General features: G+C 51.9%; 1 protein-coding gene across 1 annotated transcript in view; it reads left to right on the plus strand.

Annotated features, from left to right (window-relative positions):
• The window catches only part of Nova2 (NOVA alternative splicing regulator 2), a 33,950-nt gene extending 8,959 nt beyond the window's left edge, over positions 1–24,991 (plus strand). The window contains exons 2-4 of the mRNA XM_052761160.1: positions 6,140–6,283; positions 14,436–14,602; positions 23,580–24,991. Coding sequence (XP_052617120.1) covers positions 6,140–6,283; positions 14,436–14,602; positions 23,580–24,662 — 1,394 coding nt within the window. The 3' untranslated portion in view covers positions 24,663–24,991. The remainder of the gene's footprint in view (positions 1–6,139; positions 6,284–14,435; positions 14,603–23,579) is intronic.

Genomic DNA, 24,991 nt, shown 5'->3' on the forward strand with positions numbered 1-24,991 from the left:
AATACTTCCCACCCAGCTTGATGATCTGAGTTCACTCCCCAGGACCCACATGGTTGTTATTCTCCGACCTCCATACTCACACCATGGCACCCCTACACACATACACACACACACACACACACACACACACACACACACACACACGGGGAGAGAGTAAACAAAATGTAATGACAACACTCTACAAAGGAAAGTACCACAGAGATTTCCAGAAAAGAGACTAGGCGTGGAGTTGCCCTTGTATCACAAGGCCTTCCCCAGGCAGAGTGGGAAAGTGCTGGCCTGTAACTCCAGCTATTCTGGAGACTGAGGCAAAGAGGACTGTGAGTTGAAGGTCATTCTGGGTAACTCAGTTACATCCTATCAAAAAATTAAAAAAAACTTTAAAAAAGGTTGGAAATGTAGCTCAGCGGTAGAGCACTTGCTTCAAATCTACCCATGTAGGAGTTGGGGTGTGGCTCAGTGGTAGAGCCCCTGCCTAGAATCCCCTAGTGAGGGGCTGGGGTGTGGTTCAGTGGTAGAGCCCCTGCCTAGAATCCCCCAGAGAGGGGCTGGGGTGTGGCTCAGTGGTAGAGTCCTTGCCTAGAATCCCCCAGTGAGGGGTTGGGGGTGTGGCTCAGTGGTAGAGCCCCTGCCTAGAATCCCCCACTGAGGGGCTGGGGTGTGGCTCAGTGGTAGAGCCTCTGCCTAGAATCCCCCAGTGAGGGGCTGGGGGTGTGGCTCAGTGGTAGAGCCCCTGCCTAGAATGCCCCACTGAGGGGCTGGGGTGTGGTTCAGTGGTAGAACACTTGTCTAGTATGTAGGGGGCCCTGAGTTCAATCCAGTTGTTAGTACCACAAAAAGAAAATAAAGGAACTGGCAAGTGAGATGGCTCAGCAGGTCCTGCCGTGTGTGATGACCTCCGTGGAGGTAAAGAACTGGCTGCCACAGATTATTCTCTGACCTCCATGTGTGCTGCATGCATACACAGAGTGAAGGTGGGCTAAAGAAGAAAAAAATCAAAGCGGACATTTCTCTTCCAAAAAGTGGGTCACGGCTTGGGCAGACTAGATGATGAGGGACATAAAGTTCCCCCTCTTTCTCCTGCCTCCCAACCAAATCCCCAAACTTAAACACTGGTTTTCTACTCCGTGAGCAGAGAGCACCCATCATGTGCTGAGCACTGAACGGTACTTTACTGCAAGCCCTTGGAAGGCTGAGGCAGGAGGTTGGTGGCGCACGCCTTTGATCCCAGCACTCCAGAGGCAGAGGCAGGAGGATCTCTGTGAGTTGGGGACCAGCCTGGTCTACATAGTGAGTTCCAGGACAGCCAGTCTCAAAAACAAACAAACAGTGGATGGTCGTGATGACAGCAGCATATGGCGTGGATAAGTGCTATGTGCCCAGAACATTCTAGCTACTTTTCGGGTCATTGTTGAGTGAATGATTATATCCCCTGGAAGTCAGTGCTACTGTGTCTTCAATTTTACTGTTAGGAAATTGAGGCTGGAAAAGAGGTGAGACAAAGTATCCAAAGCCATTTAGACTTCCAATAACAAAATTCACACTTCATTTGTGATTGTCTGCCTGCTCCATATGGAAATCGCCAGCTGGAGCTTGAGGGGTCGCAGGACGGAGGGAATGAGGTGTGGACATCCCAGCTTTCAGAGATGATAGACACTTCTGAGCACCCAAAAGGAACCTGGGAGGGATAGTCGTCATGATGTAGCCTGTCATTCCAGCACTTGAGTGAATGAGGCAGGAGGATTATGAATTTGAAGCCAGTCTAGGATACATGGCTAAGCTGCATTAAAAAAAAAAAAAAAAAAAAAAAAAAAAAAAAAAAAAAAAGAGGAGGGGAGAGAAGAAAGTGAATTGAGCAGGGGTCCTGATGATGGATGAGAACGCACCCTGGGGGAGGGGGGAGGTTAATTACCTAATAGGCTTAATGGTCTGATTAGGCCATTTTAAGAGGATTGCCTTGGGCTCAATAAAACCCTTTTATTCTTGACTTCCTCCTCATGCTTAGAAGGCCAGGTCCAGCCACTGTGCCCCACACCACCATACAAAACATATTAGGATCCCAGATCCCTCACTCTGAAGGACCCATGCTGAGGTGGAAGAACTTAGCACCTACCCCATCCAGGTCAGCTTTCTATAGTTTGTGCAGTGCTAGGAGTGGAGCTCAGGACCTGGAACAGTAGGTGGACGCTCCACACTGGTGCACTCTAGGCAAGTTCTCTACCACTGAGCCACACCCCCAGCCCCTCACTGGGGGATTCTAGGCAGGGGCTCTACCACTGAGCCACACCCCAGCCCCTCACTGGTGCACTCTAGGCAAGTTCTCTACCACTGAGCCACACTCCCAGCCCCTCACTGGGGGATTCTAGGCAGGGGCTCTACCACTGAGCCACACCCCCAGCCTCTCACTGGGGGATTCTAGGCAGGGGCTCTACCTCTGATCCACACCCCAGCCCCTCACTGGGGGATTCTAGGCAGGGTCTCTACCACTGAGCCACACCTCCCAACTACAAATAACAGTTTTCTTTTATGTGCTCTGGGAGGCAGCTTTGCTCACCCTACTACCATTTGGGGTTTTGTGTTTGATGGTAAAAATAGGCATCCTATACTTAAAAGGAAAAGTTGAAAAATTCTAGGGAATGGTAAAGCCCTTAAGCCTTGGAAGCAGAATGGCCCAACTCCCTTTCTTTTCCCACTTTTTATCCCAAGCCTACTGTGTGCTGTTGATGGTGCAAGGGACACAGAGGTGCGCTCTGTGGGTGGGGTCCATGTTGGCCCTATGTGACAAACTGCTCTGGATGTATGAAGTAAAGTGTGTGTGTGGGGGGGGGTGCCTTCAGTTCTCAGTGTTGCAGGAAAGGTTGGGAGAATAAGTAACATTGCAGTGAAGCCCCCCAAAATGAGAGGAAGTGTCAGGCAGAGAGCATCTGCAAAGGCCTTGAGGTGGGAGGGAACAGGTAATATCCGAAGAAATAGAAGGACAGTGAATCTGGTCCCCAAGGGCGATGAGGAAGCAAAGCTGAGAAGCAGGGCCATATCACAAAAGGCCTCCCACTGAAACGCCTGTAGAATTTTCATCCTGGGAGCACTGAGGGCTAACAGTTTGTTTAGAAGTTAAGAGTTAGGTTAGAGATTTGCCTTAAGGATGCGCTAACTAGGTGTTTCACGCGTGGCTGCATTACCGAGGACATCGGTCTGTAAGAATGAATGTCCAGAGGTCAGCAAGATGGCTTAGCAGGAGCCCGTCAGTGGTGGCGCACGCCTTTAAATCTCAGCACTTGGGAGGTAGAGGCAGATGGATCTCTGAGTTCGAGGCCAGCCTGGTCTACTAAGTGAGTTCCAGGACAACCAGGGTTACACAGAGAAACCCTGTCTCAAAAAAAAAAAAAACCAAAGCAAGATGGCTCCTCGGGTAAAGAGGCTTGCTGTCAAGCCTGAGGACCTGAGTTCAGTCCTCGGGTTCCGCACAGTGGGAGGAGAGAACCGACTCCCCCAGGTTGTCCTCTGGCTATGTAAGGTAAGCCTTGCCCGCACGAGTTCCAAACCCATAAGGAATCCTATCTCTTGTCTCCACACAAACCCATAAGGAATCCTATCTCTTGTCTCCACACACGTGCAAACATATCTGCAAACATGTATGCATTCCCCCCAACAGTGCACAAAGTGAAAATCTCCAATCCAGCCCTCATCCGTCCATTTCCCCGTCACGGCTCCCTAAGTCAGTCCACTGCCCCTCGGGACCTCTTGTAACACCTGCCTCCTTTTCCTTTGCCCTTACGATCTGTTCCTGTCATAGGCATCAGAGGAATATTCTTGTTTTGTCTTGTTTTCAAGATAGGGTCTCATATAGCGCAGGCTGGCCTCGAACTCACTGTGTAGCCAAGGATAACCCTGAACTCCTGCCTCTGCCTCCCAAGTGCCGGGATCACAGGTGTGCACCATCACACTCAATTTATATGGTGCTGGGGATCGAACCCAGGGCTTCATGCATGCTAGGCAAGCACTCTGTTGTATCCATAGCCTAAAGCCAGGCATGGAGGCACACGCTTTAATCCCAGCACTTAGGAGATAGATACAGTTGGATATCTATGAGCCTGGTCTACAGAGTGAGTTCCAGGACAGCCAGGGCTATATAATAGAGAGAACTTGTCTCCCAAAAAAATGTATTTGCTTTTTACTTATCTCTCTGCGTGTGTGCACATGTATGCACACACACCATGGCATGCTTTTGCAGACCAGAGGACAGCTTGCGGGAGTCAGTTCTCTCCTTCCACAATGTGCGTCCTGAGTATTGAACTGAAGTCCTCAGGCTTGGCAGCAAGCTCCTCTCACCACTGAGCCATCTTGCTGGCCCCGGAGGAATGTTTCAAATCTTGAATTAGTTCACACACCCTTGATCCTCCCATCCTGCTTGGAGTAAGAGCCACAGATGTCACCGTGGCCGCAAGCCTCACCACCGCACCAGCACCGTCTCCCCTTTCCCCTCCCACCAACCATCGCCCCGTTGGTTTTCCTAAGGACTCACGTGCCATCCTCTCAGAGGCTTCACTTTTGCCGTGCGGCTCGTCCCCTCCACTGTCCCTCAGTGATAGCAGACCAGGACATGGACTCCAGAACCAGGCTGAGTCCACATTCCAGCTCTGCATCCTACCAGCTCAGTGACTCTGGGAGGATTCCTTGTTAACCTTATTTTTTCCATCTGTAGAATGGGTTTCTTTTCAGGGACAGTGTGAAAATTAAAATAGCCGATGTTTGTAAAGTACTTTGGGTGGAACTGAGGGTTTATCGGGTGCTGCACATGAGTGATGAATACACATGCCTACTCGGAGCTGGGCCGGGTAGCCAGAGGCCTGTCATCTCAGACACTCTGAAAGCTGAGGCAGGAGAATCAACCCCCAAGTTCAATGCTTGCTTAGGATACAGATTGAGTTGAAAGCCAGCTTTGGGCAACCTGGTGAGACCCTGTCCCAAAAAAAATTTTAAAGGAGACTGGGACATAGCTCAGTGGTAGAGCCCCTGCCTAGAATCCCCCAGTGAGGGGCTGGGGTGTGGCTCAGTGGTAGAGCCCCTGCCTAGAATCCCCCAGTGAGGGGCTGGGGTATGGCTCAGTGGTAGAGCCCCTGCCTAGAATCCCCCAGTGAGGGGCTGGGGTGTGGCTCAGTGGTAGAGCCCCTGCCTAGAATCCCCCAGTGTGGTTCAGTGATAAAGTATTTGCAAGAGACCCTCAGTTCAGTACCCAGTGCCCTAAAACAGTACAAGAAAGTGTGTGATGTGTTAAGGATGTGCATTTCGGTAGGCCTTCACATCTGATCTTGCACTCCTCTGCCCTCCCCATTCCTTTTCCTGCTGCTTTTTGCTCTCATACCGCTTCCTCCCGTCTTGCATGAACTCCAGAGTCTTTCCTCTCTAGAAGAATGTAATTGTCCGAGCTCTATCTTAGATTACTCCAATCCTCATGGCCTTATTTGCACACAGAGTGCGGGAACCTTTTGCTGTTTCCCCACATTAGTGCCAAGTATGTATCCAGGCAGGTGCTCAGTCATTGTTTGCTGAATGAATGAATGCGTCCTGAGGATGTGGCTTAGTCCACAGAGTGCTGGTCCAGCAGGCATGGAGCCCTGAGCTCCATCCCCAGCACCACATAAATTAGGTATCGTGGTGCACTCCCGTGATCCCAGTACTTGGGGTGTGGTGTGGAGACAGGAGGATTAGGAATTCAAGGCCATCCACAACTACATAATTTGAGGCCGTCCTGGGCTATGTGAAAGCCTGTCTCAAAAAAAAAAAAAAAATCAATGAAATGTAAGTCAGGCATGGTGGTGCACAACTTTTAATCCCAGCGCTGGGGAGACAGAGGCAGGAAGATCTCTGTGAACTCGAGACCAGCCTGGTCTGCATAGCGTGTGCCAGACCAGCCAGGGGCTACATAGTGAGACTTTGTTGCAAAAAAAAAAAAGAGTGAATGAGTGAGTGAGGGAAGCTGGTTTTGTGCTCTCTTTCTAACTGCTGTTGCCATGGTCATTACTACAGTGTGAAGCTGTGATTGGGGGGGGGGGGTCCCATGCTGGCATCTTCCTGGAGGTGCCTTCCTAAAGTGGGACCCCTCCCTCGCTCACTCCCTCCCACCCTGTGTGCCCTGCAGAGGAAGGCGAGTACTTCCTGAAGGTGCTCATCCCCAGTTACGCAGCCGGCTCCATCATCGGCAAAGGTGGCCAGACTATCGTGCAGCTGCAGAAGGAGACGGGAGCTACCATCAAGCTATCTAAGTCCAAAGACTTCTACCCAGGTAAGCCCCAGACCCGCCAGGTGCCTGAGCTAGACCTCACTCTCTTCTCTCCACTTTTCCTGGGCCCTGAGTGTGAGGAAGGCTGCATTAGAGACGGTTGGAGTAATGGAGGGGGCCTGCCTTCCCTCCCCAGAAAAGAGTCTGAGCTGCCTGCAACCCAAGGGGCCTGGCCTGAGCAGATGGGGGTGGGGGCAGGGCCAGACAATGAGCTGCTGCATATTCATGACCTCATTTGCATTAAGCCAGGCAGTTGTATCCCTTCCCACACACCTGCCGCCTCCCGGTCAGTTGGAGCAGCCAGGGTGGGGAGGGTGGCAGGTGTCATGGCTGGGTAGGGGCAGCCATCCCAATTACTCATACCCCTCTGTCCATTTGGACTTGTTACCCTAACTTGCATCCAATTTACTCTCCTCTGAGTTGTTTTGGAGAGGGGGCACTTTTTTATTTTTGTTTTTTCTTTTCTTTCTTTTTTTTTTTTTCATTGAGATAGTGCTTCACGTAGCCCAGGCTGGCCTGGAACTTCCTTAGGTAGTCAAGAGTGACCTTGAAATCATGTGCGCCCCGTATGCGGTTTGTTTTCTTGGGGGCATTTTGAAAGAGAGACTATCTCACCCTGTAGCGCGTCTGGCCTGTAGCTTCCAGTCCTTTCCCTGCCTCCCAGCGCGGGGATCACCACCACCGTGCCCTGCCTGATGCTCCTCACACAGCTGCTTCTGCCATCCCTTCTTCTGTGCCCTTCTGCCCCTCTCGGTTCTTGTCTCTAGGGATCTGTCTGCGTATCCCCGTCTCCTGTCCTCTGAGGTTCTTATCTGGTCCATCTGTCTGTCCTTCTGTCTGCCATACCTTTCTGGCCTCCCATCTCTCTGTTTCCCTTCCCACCCGCCTCAGAACTTCATTTGACCCAACTTAACAGCGACCCTCAGTGGGGTCAATCCTCCTTGGTTCCTGCCTCTGTTCACGTGTCTCTGCCGCCCTTTAGGTGTCTATCCTACCAAGTCTCGGCTTCCTGTGACTGTTCTTTTCTTCACTGATTTCAGCCCAGCCCATTCCCTGCCTCTTCTTAGGCTCCATCTTGGTCTACCTTAACCACGTTGTTTTTGTTTTGTTTTGTTTTGTTTTTGATAAGGTTCTATGAAGCACAGTCTCATCTCATACATACCACATAGCCAAGGATGACCTTGAACTCCTGGTCCTCATGCTTCCACACCCAACAGGCTAGGATTACAGGCTCCACTGCCATTGTGTGAAATTTATGCAGTGCTGGGGATCAAACCCAGGGCTCCCTGTATGCGAGGCGCTCGCTCTACCACTGAGCTGCATCCCTAGCCCCCAACCCTCTACCCTCTACCCTCCCTAAGACCCTTCAAGGTCTCTCACTCTCCTTTGCCCCCTCCCAAGAGCAGAGCCTGAGCTTTGGCCGCAGGAATCCCAGGAAGGCCCAGAACTGCACTAGCATGCTGCTGGTTCTAGTTCATTTGTAATCCTCTTGGATCTTTTTAGGTCAGACACCAGAGATATAGCACAGGGTCTGGATCTCTCTCTCTCTCTCTCTCTCTCTCTCTCTCTCTCTCTCTCTCTCTCTCTCATTCCTTCTGGATCTCTCTCCTCTCTCTCCCCCCCCTCTCTCTGTTCCCCTCCCTCCCTTCTTCCCTCTCTCTCTCCAATCCTCCCTCTCCCTCCTTCTCCTCCTCTCCACTCCTTCTTCCTTCCTCCCTCTCTCTCTTCTCAGGTTCATCCTTTCTCTCTATCCTCTCTCCTCTTCCCCCATCATTCCTCCCTTCTCCTTCCATTTCCTCCCATCCTCCCTCTCTTCCCCTCTCCCCGCCTCCCTCTCTTCCATTTTTCCCTCTCCCCCCCCTCGCTGTCTCCTCCCTCTTCCCCCTTTCTCTGCCCTCCTCCCTTCCCTCCCTGCCTTTCATCTCACTAAGCTGCTTTGACCAAGAGTTTAGAGAAAAATCTAGTGGCCTGGCCGCCCTGCCTCCTTTCCTCCACCATCCTGGCCCAGTGTCTCCTTACCCTTCTAGCCCACACCATGTGGGTGAGACCTCTCTGCCTGGGACATCTGTCTGAGGACACTTGGCTCCTTGCCTCTGCATCACATTCTGTGCTATGAGATGGCGACATTCCCTCCTCCCGACTTGGTGCTTCACCCCAGAGCCAGGCTGCTGAGACACCCCAAGAGACAGGACAGTCCGTGACGCTCCTATACCACATACTTTGTCCATGAACAAACCAATGTGAGTCACGTCTGTCCCCATCTCATAGACAGACAACCAACTCTTGACCTGAACCATCCAGGACTCACAGCAAGGCTGGCTCCTCCTAACCCCACCCCACCTCCATACCTAGGGACCCAGAACACAGAACTATCATCACTTCTGCATGAGTCCGAGGGTGCATTCCCTTGGTCTCCTGACTGACAGGCTTTCATTCAGTCATTTAACACACATTCTCCTTCTCTATGTCCCTGGCTGGACAGACATGTGGACACAGCAATAAGAGAAGTCTAACCTAGCCGGGCGGTGGTGGCGCACGGCCGGGCGGTGGTGGCGCACGCCTTTAATCCCAGCACTCGGGAGGCAGAGGCAGGTGGATCTCTGTGAGTTCGAGGCCAGCCTGGTCTCCAAAGCGAATTCCAGGAAAGGCGCAAAGCTACACAGAGAAACCCTGTCTTGAAAAAACCAAAAAAAAAAAAAAAAAAGAAAAAAAGAGAAGTCTAACCTAGTTTTCTTGGATCTGGAGCCAGGGAGACAGAGCCCTCACCGATGATGACCCAGAGTGGCCAGGGATAGACTGGGAAGGTCACAGAAAGTGTGGCGCTGAGACAGAGTCTTTGAACCAGACCAGGGAGGGCAGAGAGGGCTGCCAGGAGGAGTAGCCTACAACAGTGACTTCAGATGAGCCAGGGAAGGGGTACAGAAGGGACCCCACCAGCGCCACAAGCTGGGAGATGGTTTGCTGTAAGGTGAGGCTGACATGTGGAAGCAGGAGAGAAATGACAGCAGAGAAACTATGTGACAGTGTAAAATTAGGCTAGGCATGATGGCATGGGTCAGTGCTCCCAACCACTCAGAAGGATGGAATAGGAGGATCACAGGTTCAAGACCTGCCCTGCTAATTTAGCAAGACCCTGTGTCGAAGTTTATAAAGAGAAGGCTAGGACATGGTGTAGGGCCAGAGAGCCTGCCTGAATCCACCAGTGAAGAGCTGGGGGTATGGCTCAGTGGGAGAGCCCCTGTCTAGAATCCCCCAGGGAGGGGCTGGGGTGTGGGTCAGTGGCAGAGCCCCTGCCTAGAATCCCCCAGTGAGGGGCTGGGGTGTGGCTCAGTGGTAGAGCCCCTGCCTAGAATCCCCAGTGAGGGGCTGGGGTGTGGCTCAGTGGTAGAGCCCCTGCCTAGAATCCCCAGTGAGGGGCTGGGGGTGTGGCTCAGTGGTAGAGCCCCTGCCTAGAATCCCCCAGTGAGGGGCTGAGGGTTTGGCTCAGTGGTAGAACCCCTGCCTAGAATTCCCCAGTGAGGGACTGGGGGTGTGGCTCAGTGGTAGAACCCCTGCCTAGAATTCCCCAGTGAGGGACTGGGGGTGTGGCTCAGTGGTAGAGTACCTGCCTAGCATATGAAGATCCTGCAGGGGCTCAATCTCCAATAACAAAATCCAAAAAGCCAGTGTGGGACTAAGATTTTCACACACACACACACACACACACACACACACACACACACACACACACTTGTCTGCTTCACAAAGCTAAGCCTACCCAGCCTTTAACCCCAAAGAGAAGGGAACAGAACACACAAAAGGTACCTCATCTTGGTAATGGAGCCCAGAAGTTCAGGTTCAATCCTTTGGGGTCTTTCATGATGAAATGGAGAACCGGAAGGCAATACATACTGACCCCAAGACCTCAAAGACTCCTGACCACATCACTTCCCTCATCAAGCTTAAACACCTTCAGAGTTGGGGTGTCTGTAAAAAGCCCTGAACCTGACTCCCAAGAGCAAAGCACAAATACGAATGTAGCGATCCTCATAATTATTATTGATTTATAATGTAGCTGCACCAAAGTATAAAATCTTTTTCTTTTCCACTTATTTATTTCTTTATTTATTTATCTGTGCGTTTGTTTGTTTATTTATTTTTTTATTGGTTTCTTGAGACAGAATTTCCCTTTGTAGCCCTGACTGTCCTGGAACTCGCTTTGAAGACCAAGCTGGCCTGGAACTCACAGAAATCCACCTGCCTCTGCCTCCTGAGTGCTGAGATTGTAGGCAAAGGTGTCCATCACCAGGCTATAAATGTACAATGCTAAAGTTTTTTCTTTCTCTTTTATTTTTCCTTTTCTTTTTTCAGTGCCAAGAATTGAACCCAGGGCCTCAGGATTGCCAGGCAGGTCCCTTATCACTGAGCCACATCTCCAGCCCCAAAGCGTAAGATCTGAAGTATCTAGTAAAGGACGACATTCATATTCTTCCTTAACATTAAAAACATAGCTTCAAAGCTGGAGAGATGGCTGAGTGGTGAAGAGCACTGACTGTTTCTCCAGAGGAACCAGGTTCAGTTCCCGGCACCCCACATGGTGGCTCACAGCCATCTGTGACTCCAATGCCCTTGGATCTGCCGCCCTCTTCTGGCCTCCATGAGCACTGCAGGAGCAAACATACATGCCGGCTAGCCAGCCCTCACACACACAGAATGAAAATGAATAAATCATTTAAAAGGAAAGCTTCCGGGTGGAGAGATGGCTCAGCAGTTAAGAGCACTTGCTGCTCCTTCAGAGGACCAGCACTCACATCAAGCAGCTCACAAACATCTACCTATAACTTCAGTTCCAGGGGATATGGCACTCTCTTCTAGTACACACACACACACACATCTAAACAAAACACTAAGACTTTTCTAAACAAAAAGTAAAAGCAAAGCTTCTGTTGTGTATGCCCCCCTTGTTGCTCATTCTCACGTGTGCACACACACACAAACACATACACACACACACACACACACACACACACACGCACACACACACCAGGCATGGTAGTGTTCATCTGTAGGAGGTTGGAACAGGAAGACAACTCAAAGACTCTCAAGTTTAGCACTGGCTGGATTAGGATTAAGAGTACAGAACCTACTACACGAGGTATGGTGGCATAGATGTGACACCTCAGTAATTGGTAAGCTGAGGCAGGAGGATGGCAGGCTCAAGACCAATCTGGGCTACAAAGAAAGACATTGCCTCAAAGCTGGGAAAAAAAAAAAAAAGACACCTGTGTTGAGAATGCCTGATGGCGGACCCGGGGAATCAACTGAGCTGCACTGGCCGTGCGAATATGGGTCCCTGGGTTCCAATCCTAGGACCTGGGGAAGGTAGGGTGCGGAGGGGCATGTCTAATCCCTGTGTCTCTACGACTACATGTGAGGCAGAGACAGGAGAATCTGCAAATGCTTGTAGGAGAGTTAGTGTGGCCTACTACACAGTGGGGAGCAGGACACCCTATCTCAAATAAAGTGAAAGGTGAGGACCAATACCTGAGGTTATCTATCCCCTGAACCGCACACACAGACACACACACACAGGCACGCACACACACACACAGGCACACGCGCACACACACAGGCACACGCACACGCGTGCACACACACACACACACACACACACACACACACACACACACACACACACACAAGCTCTGATGATTCTGTACCGCCTGGGTGATCTAGGACAAGACCAGAGTCCTCTGTGTGTCCTTAACAGGACATCAAGGCAACCAAGACATGGCCCTGCCTCATATGCCAAGTGAACAAACACCAAGTCCTCAGAACAGGGCCTGGCGCTCAGTGTTATGTAACCACCAACTGTTATTATAGGACACTTTTTTTCGGGACTTAACAGGGTCTCCCTTACCAAACTCTTGTGGACCCCAGGGTAAGAACTGCGCAGGGGCGGATGCACACAGACTTCCTGAGTTGGAAGATGGCGACCCTGGCCACGTCTCCCACACTATCCCTGGGGTTCCCCCCACCCCACCTCCATCCCCCATCCCCACCCTCATTCCCAGCCCAACCCACACCCTTTCCTATTTACACCCAGACAGAGTCAGCCTGCAGCTGACTCACCCTTGGCCCACACCAAGCTATTGTTCTTGGGTGAAGGGGACATAAAAGTGAGGATCACGTTGCCAAGGGCAAGGGTAGGGGTTTTCAGCATCCCGAATGGCCAGCGGACAGGGACACCCCAGGCACATGGCGGGTTTGACGGGCCAGGCTGAGAGATAGCAAGGGACGGACGGGTCAGGGCTGGACACCGAGTACGCCGCACTGAAGTGCTCCACAGACAATGACACTCAGCACTAAGTGTCCCAGACACACAGGCACAGGGCCTGGCACATATCCAAAACCTTTTGCAGACCCAGGGAGCTGGCGGTACAAGCTGAGTCCCTCCTGGGGACGGAGACGTCCACACATCACATCAGAGAGGCCCAGGCACACCAACTCACTCATATTCTCACACAGGTCAGGCGCGGTTGAGGATTCTTTGTTTCTCCGCCGTGCACACACTTGGAAATGTGCACATATACCAACCAGTACACCTGCCAACCAGACAGCCTCATACAGTCGCTTAAGTCTGCCGGTGTCCTCACATTCACACAGCCAATAAAAGGCTGGTGACTGACCCCCGTGTGTGTGTGTGTGTGTGTGTGTGTGTGTGTGTGTGTGTACACAAATATTCTCACACCACATGCTCACCACCCAGATAGCTTGGGAACACCTAGAGGTGTGCCCTATCCTTTTGTCTGGCTCCCACAGTTGCAGGCACAGGACATGGACGGGTCATTGCACAGCCTCTGTTGCTTATGTGCCAAAGTCTTCGGGCTCCAAACCTTGTTACTCCAGTCATTCTGTTATATTACCTGTTTTGGGCCGTGTGTGTGTGTGTGTGTGTGTGTGTCTGGGGATTTAATCCAGGACCTTGTGCATTCTAGGCAAGTGCCTGGCTGAGTTACAACCATAACCCCTATTGGGGGATTCTAGGCAGGGGCTCTACCACTGAGCCACACCCCCCAGCCCCTCACTGGGGGGATTCTAGGCAGGTGCTCTACCACTGAGCCACACCCCAGCCCCTCACTAGGGGAATTCTAGACAGATGTTCTACTGCTAAACCGTGTCCTCAGCACACAGTATGTTTCTGTTGCAATCTCTTCTGGTCTTTTGCTTAGACACACACCCAGTATGGTCCTCTTTCCAACCCTGCCCAAGTATACAGATATTCACATAGCTCCCTACAGGCAGCCTCAGGTGCACACACGGATCGCAGTGTCACCTAGAGTCTTTCTCCTCCGTGCGTACATTTCAGCAGCGCCCAGCTTCTCCCTCTCCTCCCCTTCCCCAGTACGCACATACAGAGAATACCAGGTCAGACTTGCAGCCAATACCTGGAGGATCTCCAGACAGGCAAGCTGGCTACCCTGTCCTCTATTCCCAGTCTCTCTGTTCCCAGTCTCTAAAAGTTGCCTTTGACCTCGCCTGCTCATCCCCTAAGCACACCCCTTGCCCTCCCCCACCCCCCAGACCTCCATCTGGTGGGTCTAGGCTGCACTCTGGCCTCTCTTCTGCCTCCCCCATCCCCCATCTTCTCCCCATCCTCTCCAAAAGCCCAGAGGCCAGGCGCTGTAGGCTTTCAGCAGTTGCTATGGCAACCGAGCCTCATCCTTCATCCCCCTGGGGGTGGGCTGAGGGACCCGGCCAGCCAGACCGATAAGGGGGTTCCAGTTACTGTGGCAACCGTTTCGGGCCTAAGCTCTCCCCTTCTGGAAGGGGGGGGGTGAGTGGCGAGTGAATGGTTGCCACAGCAACCAAGGGGCGCCCACAAGAACTGGGAAGAGGCAGCTGAGCCCTACCTCCCGTGCCCAGGACTGCTGTGGGCACTTAAGCATCATTCTCCCATCCCCACGGGGTTGTTTTAGGGGAGGGAGATAAAGTACAGATTATAAAACAGGGATTCCATTCATTCTCTCAGCTAGCTACCCACCATGAACCAGTCACCACATCAGCTGGCCCAGACTCACTCCCCAGACCCTTTCCATGAAAATGGGCCCAGTCTGTCAGGAACGTCTCCATTGCTGTCTCATATGTGTGCCCTCCTCTGCCCCTTGCTTAACAGGAACTACAGAACGGGTATGCCTAGTACAGGGCACGGCAGAGGCCTTGAATGCCGTTCACAGCTTTATCGCAGAGAAGGTCCGAGAAATCCCTCAAGCGATGACCAAGCCCGAGGTGGTCAACATTCTTCAACCCCAAACCACGATGAACCCCGACAGAGCCAAGCAGGTCAGCTGGGAAAGGACAGTGGGTTCTGTTAAAGATGCGGTATGTTTGTCAAATGCCTGCCTGCTAGTGGTTAATACTCGGAAGTCAGCTCTAACAGTCTAGAAAGGGCTCCATACTGCTGGGAGCGGGCTGGATTCAGAGGGATTGGAGATCGAGGCTGGCACTCCCATTCATCCATCCTTCCGGAGACACTCGGCTCCTTTCCTTTCCACCCTTGTCTCTCAAAGGAACCTGCCTCCTACTTCCTGTGTTCACCGGAAGTGACTTCAGTGACAGCCCAACCCCTCCAGAATTTTAGAAGCAGCCTCTTTATCTCCCTCCTCCTCCCTAATACCCATTATGGGGATATCGTGCTTTGCTTTAGCGGAAGAGAGGGGCCGGTCCCCACCCTACCCAACCCTATCTAGAAAGGATGGAGAAGAAAAGGCAGCCTCTCAGTTGCCTTGGTTACCAGGAAGCGGTGGTGGAAGGGGTGTGGCAGAGAGCGGACCAATGGGTTCCTGAGCCTCTCCGGTTGCCATGACGATGTTGCGCCTGGGCCAGGTGGGCCCTTCGGAAAGTCCCTGATTTGCAGTCTTGGGTTTTTTGTTTGGGTTTGGTTTTTTTTTTTGTTTTTGAGGACCTGACCCGGTGGGAGGATGGGGATGAGAAGAGGAACGCAGGGATGGACACAAGCGCCCCGGGTTTTCTCTTCACTCCCGTATACATGAACTCTTGACACAAAGGAGAAAAGCCCTTGCGCCGGCTAACGGGGAGGGCGCTTGCGAGAGCGCCTCCAAGTCCATCTAGACAGCAAAGGCTTGGTTTTAAGGTGCTGGGATTCTTCAGCCTTGGCATTGAGGAGACCATAAATCTGAATTCTCCTAAATCCTGGGGACACGGTGGGCGGAAAGCCCTGGAGGAACACGTTCCTGGTGCCCGCTACCCACCCAAACAAAACGTTGCGGGCTTGAGGCTTTGGCGCGCGAGGCTGCTGTCCTTGGTGCTGAAGAGGCTGGGCTCCTAACGCCCAGCCAGGTCCTTCCAAAATGCCTTCCCACCCGGCAGGGCGTGGATTCCACGCAGCTTAGAGAGACAGGACAGGGCCCCTTCCCTCCGCTTTGGTGGTGGCCACAAGGGAGTGGGGAGTCATCGAGTGTTTCTGGATGTTGCGTGGGAAATGGGATCCGTACCATATAGGCCTTACACTCACACAGGACAGTCAGTCACGAAAGGTTTCAGAACCAGGATCGATCCTTCCGTATCATTCCGAGGCTTCAAAAAATGAGAGAGCCCATGGCTGGAGGCTCAGGCTGTGGAGTCACATTTGAGTTGAGTCCTCTTCCCTACTACTTTTGTGGCCCTGAGCAGATGACAAGATTGTGACTGCTCCTTGCCTGGTTATTCTCATCTGTAAAATGAGATTTATTATGGTATAGATAGATTTGTGAATGGTGGATAGCACATCGGTGTTTGAAAAGCATTTAGCGTGGATGCCTAGTACATAGACAGTTCAAACAAAATGCCCTGGGCAGGGTGGTACATTATAATCTGGCATTGGGGTGGTGGAGGCAAGAGGATGGAGAGAGTTCAGGATATCTTGGGCTGCATAGAAAGACTCTTCTCTCCCCTTCAAAAACAAAATGGTAGCTGTTCTGGACTTGGTTTTGAGACAGGGCTCATACTGTGGCTGACACTGGCCTTGAACTCACAGTGATCTGCCTGCCTCAGGCTTCCGTGTGCTAGCATTAGAGGCCTGAGCCACCATATGTGGCTTTCTTTCCCTTTTTTCTTTTTGGCATGTGTGTGTGGTGTGCTTGTGTATATGAGTGTTTGCGTGTGCATGGGTGCACACACGTGTGCATATGTGTATGGGGTGTGTGTGTGTCAGGTGTCTTCCTCAGTCTTTCTCCACCTTATTTATGGAGGCGGGGGTCTGTTGCTGAATCGGCCAGTCTCACTAGCCAGCAGGCTCCGAGGATGCCCAGTCTCTGCCTCCTGAGTTCTGTGACTATGTACAGCCCCCACACCTGCCTGGTTTTTACAAAGGTGCTGCTGGGGATTTGAACTCCATCCTGGAAGTTTCAATCCACTGAGTCATCTCAGAAACCTATTTTTTTTGGACATAGGGCTTTTTGTTTTAATTACGGTTGGCCTCAGATTCACTAGGTAGCCAATGCTACCACCACCTACCTCCTGAGTGCTGGGCTTACAGATGTGCACCCCCAAATCCTATCTCTATGGTGCTGGAAATTCAGCCCAGAGCTTTGTGCATGTTAAGCACAAAATCTACCAGCTGATCTACAGCCTCAGCACTGTTACAGCATTTCCTCCCATTTAGTGTGTGTGTGTGAGTGTGTGTGTGTGTGTGTGTGTGTGTGTGTGTGTGTGTGCGCGCGCAATCTGTGGGAGTCGGTTTTCTCCTTCCACCACGTGGGTTCCAGGGTCGCCACTCAAGCAGTCAGGCCTAGTGAAGCAAGCACTGTAACCCACTGACTCCTGCTACAGGACTTGCCTTAATCAGGACTGCCACCCAGCTCTTTTCCACGCTGGACTTGTGTCGGACCTGTTTGCCTTCCTTTCTGCGGGCCTCGGCTTCTCTTCTGCTGTGGCCCAGCAGCCACATCCAACCAGGACTGTACATTCAAATGTTTTCAAGATTCAGGAAGGGACTAAGAAGCATTCAGGGCTGTGTCCCTCTGAAGGGCAAGCCATCTTAACAGGGACAGAATAGCCCATGACCAGCCACCCCCAATTCTTCTCATTGGGGAGCACAAACTATTTCCACATTTTGGAGACGTCTCAAAAGAAGCCATGATTCTCCAGCAGCTGCTGGCTTTCAAAGGTTGATCCCTTTCTTAGTTTAATATTTTTATTTATTTTTATTACTTTTTTTAAAAAGATTTATTATTTATTATGTATACAGAACAGGGCACCAGATCTCATTACAGATAGTTGTGAGCCACCATGTGGTTGCTGGGAATTGAACTCAGAACCTCTGGAAGAGCAGTCGGTGCGCTTAACCTCTAAGCCATCTCTCCAGCCCTTTATTACTTTTTTATTTTGACTCAAGGCCTCACTCTGTAGCCCAGGCTGGCCTAGAATCCCCTATGTAGCTCAAGGTGGCCTCAAACTCAGGGCGGGTCTTCCCATCTTAGCTTTGAAAGTGCTGGGTTACAGGCATAAGCCACTATGCTCAGCTGCCATACAGAACTTTGACGAAAATCCCTGGCAAGTGCTGGCTGCCACTGTCAGGGCATCTGTCCTTGGAAGTCCTGTTCGGAATTTTCCATGAGCTTGTAAATCCCAAAGGCAGATAACAGGTGTTCCTCTGGCCTCTCAACCTGCCTCCAAGGGCTATGCTCTGTGATTCCAAGATTCTAGGCACATCATCAGGTACACACCTGTCATCTCAGCACCCCAGAGGCTGAGGCAAGAGGATCTCTAGTAAGTCCTCTGACTCTGAAATTAAAAAAAAAAAAAAAAAAAAAATCCTTTTCTGAGTATACATTCTTATTCCGAGATTTGGTACTTTGCGGGGGGGGGGGGGGGGGGGGGGGGGGGGGGGGGGGGCGGTATCTCTCCTTTTTAAATTTCTTTTCACATTTATTGTGTGCATGAAAAAAGAAAAAGAAAAAAGAGACAAAAAAATAAAAAAAAAAGTGGCCGGGCAGCAGTGATGCACGCCTTTAACCCCAGCACTCCAGAGGCAGAGCCAGGTGGATCTCTGTGAGTTCAAGGCCAGCCTGTGCTTCAGAGTGAGTTCCAGGACAGGTACCAGAACTACACAGAGAAAGTCTGTCTCAACACACCAAAAAAAAAAAAATATATATTGTGTACATGCATGTTCATGTTGTTATGGCCACGATGTGGAGGTCAGGAGACAATTTGAGGGTGTGAGTTTCTCTCTCTCTCTCTCGTGGGTTTTGGAGATCTAACTCGGGTTGTCAGGCTTGGCAACAAGCACCCTTTCCCGTGGGATCATCTCACTGGCCCAGCTTTGCCTCCTCGAGTACTTGTTTCGGGACTCTGTGAGTCTGCACCTACGAATGTCGAATTCTTTGGTGCTATAATTCAGAGCTTGTCCTGAAGGCAGCTGCCATCTTCCTGGGATTTTCCTTGTTTGTTTCCTTGTTTCCTTTTGCTGCTGTTCTTGTTTCTGCTGCTGTTTTTGTTTTGAGGTAGCGACTCACTCTGTATCGTAGACTAGCCTGTAACTCACTACGTAGCCCAGGCTGGCCCGTAACTCTCAGTTATCCTCCTGCCTCAGTACTAGGATTACAAGTATGGAATATTATGCCTGGCTTTCTTTTCTTCACAGTCACTGTGAAGAAAATGTTCTAAGTCTTTCCTTCTAGTCTTTTGAAATGTAGATACATAGTAGCTGTATAACATTTAGCCAGTTCAGGTTGGCGAGATGGCTCAGCTGGTAAAGGCTCTTGCTGCCACGCCTGCCCACCTGAGTTGGATCCCCAGAACAATCGTGGAAGGAGACAACTGACTCCCGCAAATTGTCGCAAATTGTCCCCTCTGGTCCCCGCCCCATGGCACACAGAAAACAGAAAACCTTATAAAAGGTTGAAATGCATTTTTAAATGACTTAGCAGTTTCATTGTGTTTTACTCGGGATTCTATTGCTGAGATAAAACACTGGCCAGAAACAATTTGGGGAAGGAAAGGTTTATTTGGCATAAGGTGGCAGTCCACCATCAGAGGAAGCCAAGGCACGAATTTGGCAGGGGGAACTAAAGCAGAAACCATGGAGGAATGCTACTTGCTGGCTTTGCTCACCATGGCTTCCTTAACCCAGGGGTGGCACCGCCCACAGTGGGCTGGGCCTCCCCACATCAACCAGGCTTGCCTACAGGCCAGTCTGCCAGAGGCATTTTTCCAACTGAGGTTCTCTCTTCCCAGATGACTCTAGCATCTGGCTAACCAGGAAACATCAAACACAGTTTGCATACTAACCATTTGCTTAAGTATGGAGTCAGCCAGGGCTGGTGGCCCACGCCTCTAATGCCTGTTACTCAGGAACCTGAGGCAGGAGAGTAGGACTGTCTACATAGGGTGTTCAAGCAACTGAGGGAGACTCCATCTCAAAAAAGTAAAAAGGAGTTCAGTGGTGGAGCACCTGCCTAGCACATGTGAAACCCTCGGTTGAATGCCCACTATCAGGCAAAACAGGGAAGTGTGCAGCTCAAAGACTCAGTATGTACATAGAGATGTGCATCCACCACCAGTTAATTTTAGAACACTTTATCACCTCCCAAGTTAATCTTTTAAAACAAAAAATTCTTTGGTTTTTTTTTCTTTTTTGGTTTTTCGAGACAGAGTTTCTCTGTGTAGCTTCGTGCCTTTCCTGGAACTGGTTTTGTAGACCAGGCTGGCCTCGAACTCACAGAGATCCGCCTGCCTCTGCCTCCCGAGTGCTGGGATTAAAGGCGTGTCCGGCAACAAAAAAATTCTTTAAAGACAGGTTATCACTATGTAGATCAGGGTGGCCTTGAACTCATGTTGACCCACTTTCCTCTGCCTCCCAAGTACTGGGATTATAAAGGTATGTGTCATCATGTCCAGTTAAAATTGTATTTGTTTCATCTGGCTAAATTTTTGTTTGTACTTGTTTAATTTTGCTTTGTTTTGTTTTGTTTTGAGATGAGGTTTCACTATGTAGCCCAGGCTACCCTTGATCCTACCACTGAAGTCCCTGAATGTTAGGATTACAGCCATGTGCCATCACGGCTAGCTTCCAAAAGAAATCCTTCAAAACATTTTTCTACACTTACTCATTTATTGGGTGAAAGAGTAGGTGTGTTCTATAATCATTGGTTCTCTCCTTCCACCATGTGGGTCCCAGGGATCGAACCCAGGTCCTCAGGCTTGGTGGCAAGCGCCTTTATTCATGGAGCCATCTCACCAACTCGCCAAAGAATGCTTGATCGGCTTGGCTGTCACCCCTCAGTCTCCTCCCCCCGATAACTCTTTCCTTCTCTCTAAGCCACCACTAATCTGCTTTCTGTGTCTACAGATTTTCCTGTTCTGGACACTCGGTAGAAATACAGTCATAGAATGTAAAATCAAGCAGGGTGTGGTGATGTAAGCCTGCATTCCCAGAACTCAGGAAGTGGAGGCAGGAGGATCAGAAACCCAAGACCGTCCTCAGCTACATAGTGAGTTCCAGGCCAGCCTGGGCTACGTGAAACCATGTCTTAAAAACAAAACAAACCGAGGGGGCTGGGGAGATGGCTGAGCAGTTCAGAGCACTGGCTGCTCTTCCAGAGGATCCAGGTTGGATTCCCAGCACCCACATGGCTGTTCACAGCCATCTGTAACTCCAGTCCCAGGGGCTCTGATACCTTCTTCTGGCCTCTGCAGGCACCAGGGTACACACGTGGTACACATCCATACATGAAGGCAAAACACCCATACATATAAAATCATAAAAATAGATATATTTTTAAGTATAAAAATATGTGGCTCACCAGAGCCACCATCGAATCCCAGAAGATCTCTACTGTCCCTGTAGCTGTCACCCCGGGCCCTGTCTCCTACCTCCAACACCCACTAACGTATTTTCCTTTATGTTGCATGTGGGCTGAGGGACATGCTAAGGCCATAGCAGACGGTTGGGCGTCTTCCTCCATTGCTGTCTGCCTCAAGAGACCCTTGAGTGTCTATTTCCAAAACTAGAAGCGCGCTGGACGGGAAGACTCGCTTAATAAGCTCTTGGGGTCTACCCGTCTGTCCCCAGTGCTGGGATTTACAGCACGCACAGCCGTGTCTGGCGTTTCACATAGGTGCCGGGGATTCAAACTCAGGTCCTTGGAGCCGGAGCACTGGCTCAGCTGGTAAGAGCTCTTGTCTCTCTGCTAGAGGACCTGGGTTCAATTCCTAGCACCCACTTGGCATCCAACAACTGCCTATAACTCCAGTTCCCAGGGATCTGCTGTCCTTTACTGGCTTCTGGAGACAGGATCCTACGCATGCATACATGCAGGCAAAACACTCACACACATAAAATAAAAATAAATCTTTTATAAAGATCCATTTTTATAACCGGGTGCAGCGGCACATGCCTTTGATCCCAGCACTCAGGAGGCAGAGGCAGGCAGATCTCTGTGGAGTTCAAGTCCAGCCTGATCTACATAGTGAGTCCCAGGACAGCCAGAGCTATAGTGAGACCCTGTCTCAAAACAAAAAAAAAAAATATTTTATTTTTTATTATTTTTTGATTACATGTACGTCTGTGTGTCTGCATACGGGTATGTGCACATGAATGCAGGTGCCTGTGGAGGCCAGAGGTGTTGGATCCCCTGGGCCTGGAGTTATAGGCAGTTATGAGCCACTGGATGTGGGAACCAAACTTGAGTCTTCTGAAGGAGCAACAAGTGCTCTTAACCCTGGGCCGTCTCTCCAGCTCCCTACCCAGTTTCTGTCCATGTGGATTTGCATATTCTGGACAGTCATGTAGAGGAAACCATGTGACCTTTGATGTCTGGCCTCTTCCACTCAGCTTGTTTTCTAAGGGCAGCCATGTTACCAGCACGAACTGTGCCAGCTCTTCGTGTTTACGCCCAAATACCATTCCGTTACGTGGATGCACCTCACATTTTATTGTTCTTGTGCATCGTTTTTAAACACAGAAGACCAGGCCAGGGAGAGGGCTCGGCGGGTCAAAGCACTTGGTCCTACAAGTCTCACAGCCTGAGCTCTCACTGGGAAACCCACAAAGAAGGGTGGATACAGTGATGTGAGCGCCCCCTGACCTACACACGCGCACGCGCGCGCATACACACACACACACACACACACACACACACAAACTATAGAAGAGATGGATATAGTTCGTAATTGACATCCCAGCACCGGAGTGGCAGAAGCAGACAGATCTCTCTGAGTTCAAAGCCAGCCTGGTCCAAAGACATTAGTAAGACTCTGACTCAAAACAAAATAAAAATGGGGACGAAAACTAAATACAAGAGAGATAAAAGGCAGGCAATTTGTTGTAAATGAGGTGAATTTTAACATGTAACTCTTCAGGTGGGGCCACAGTGGAAGAAATGATATCACAGTTCACACCCTGATTCCAGAAGGCAATACAGCTACAGTCACGGAGCGGTTTGGGGGTTTGTTTGGTTCTGTTGTTGCTGTTGTGTTGTGTTTTTAAAGTCTCGCAGTGTAGGCCAGGCTCGCCCGAACTCACCGTTGCCCAGGCTGTTCTTGAACTTACGACCCTCATGTTTCAGCATCCTGTGTGTGCTAGAACTACAGACATTCAAAACCACACCAAAATTGTGCCCCCCAACCACAAACCCGTTCTGAGGCACCGGTTGGATTCTGCTGTGTGGATTTTGACATAAGTGTTTGAGGGGAAAATCAGGAGGCTGAGTCAGAGGACCATGGGTTCCAAGCCAGCCTGGGCTAACAGAGGGGAGAGGAGAGCGGAGGGGAGGGAGGGGAGAAGAAGGGGAAGGAGAGAGGGAGGGAGAGAAATGTGTAAATAAGATTCGAAGCCCTTGGGGGGAGACTAGGAGCCAGAGCTCACAAGGACAGAAGTTGGGAGGGGTGGCACAGGCTTGGAGCAGGCGCGAGATGGGCTCCCACTTTACCTGCCACGGAAGAGGCAGCGTTTGAGGTCCCAGGAACATGGGCCAGGGTGGCTGGGGGACTGCTAAGATCCGGATTTTTTTTTTCCTGTTTTCCCCTGAGATGGGGTCTTGCTTATGTATATATAGCTCAGGCTGACCTCAAACCTGACATCCTCCTGCCTCCACCCCCTGGAGTGCTGGGATTACAGGCATACAGCACTACACCCCGCCAGATATTTCCAAATTTTCCTTTAGGAACCAGTAGGGCTGTCCTGGCTTATCAGGGGACCGCGGTGGGCCTGATGATGGACACTGGAGGAAAGACAAAACAAACAACCCAGAACTGATCTGAGACGGCTGCGCGCCACGTTCTCCCCGGCGCAGACTCTGTCTCTCTCTCCTCTACGCAGGCCAAGCTCATCGTCCCCAACAGCACGGCGGGACTGATCATCGGTAAGGGGGGAGCGACCGTGAAGGCGGTGATGGAACAGTCCGGCGCCTGGGTGCAGCTGTCGCAGAAGCCCGAGGGCATCAACCTGCAGGAGCGCGTGGTGACCGTGAGCGGCGAGCCCGAGCAGGTGCACAAGGCCGTGAGCGTCATCGTGCAGAAGGTACAGGAAGACCCGCAGAGCAGCAGCTGCCTCAACATCAGCTACGCCAACGTGGCGGGGCCCGTGGCCAACTCCAACCCCACCGGCTCGCCCTACGCCAGCCCGGCCGACGTGCTGCCCGCCGCGGCCGCCGCCTCTGCCGCCGCCGCCTCGGGTCTGCTTGGCCCGGCGGGGTTGGCGGGCGTGGGCGCCTTCCCCGCCGCGCTGCCCGCCTTCTCGGGCACCGACCTGCTGGCCATCAGCACGGCGCTCAACACGCTGGCCAGCTACGGCTACAACACCAACTCGCTCAGCCTGGGCCTCAACTCGGCCGCCGCCTCGGGCGTCCTGGCCGCGGTGGCCGCGGGCGCCAACCCCGCCGCCGCCGCCGCAGCTAACCTCCTGGCGTCCTACGCGGGCGACGCCGGGGCGGGGCCGGGGGCGGGGGCGGCACCGCCACCGCCACCGCCCCCCGGAGCGCTGGGCTCCTTCGCGCTGGCCGCGGCCGCCAACGGCTACCTCGGTGCGGGCGCGGGGGGCGCGGCTGGAGCGGGGGGCGCGCCCCTGGTGGCCGCCGCGGCTGCGGCCGGGGCTGCCGGCGGCTTCCTGACGGCCGAAAAGCTGGCGGCCGAGAGCGCCAAGGAGCTGGTGGAGATCGCGGTGCCCGAGAACCTGGTGGGGGCCATCCTGGGCAAAGGGGGCAAGACGCTGGTGGAGTACCAGGAGCTGACGGGTGCGCGCATCCAGATCTCCAAGAAGGGCGAGTTCCTGCCCGGCACGCGGAACCGGCGGGTCACCATCACGGGCAGCCCCGCGGCCACGCAAGCCGCTCAATACCTCATCAGCCAGCGGGTCACCTACGAGCAGGGGGTGAGGGCCTCAAACCCACAGAAAGTGGGATGAGGCCTGTGGTGTGCGTCCCCACCCCCTCCCGCTCCTCCTCCCTCTTCCTTCTCTCCCAGCTCCCGCCAGACTTCAGCTTGGTGTGACTCCTGCTTGGCTTGGGATGGGGCTGGGGTAGGCCTGGCTGCACCCTCCCTTCTGGTAGTCATAGGCAGGATTGAGTGACGGCTGAGGAGGGGGCTCTTGAGCCCCCTCCCCAGCCTCGAATTGACCCCTCTTCTCTCCCTCCCTGTGCTTAACTGGGCCTGACCCGCCTCTCCCAGGGTCCAGGTCTATGTGATATCTGTATATATTGCATTTTGTTGATTTTAATAGAAAACAAAGCGTTA

This window comes from Peromyscus californicus, unplaced genomic scaffold (assembly GCF_007827085.1).
Source record: "Peromyscus californicus insignis strain IS unplaced genomic scaffold, ASM782708v3 Scaffold_4__1_contigs__length_199733344, whole genome shotgun sequence".
NCBI lineage: Eukaryota > Metazoa > Chordata > Mammalia > Rodentia > Cricetidae > Peromyscus > Peromyscus californicus.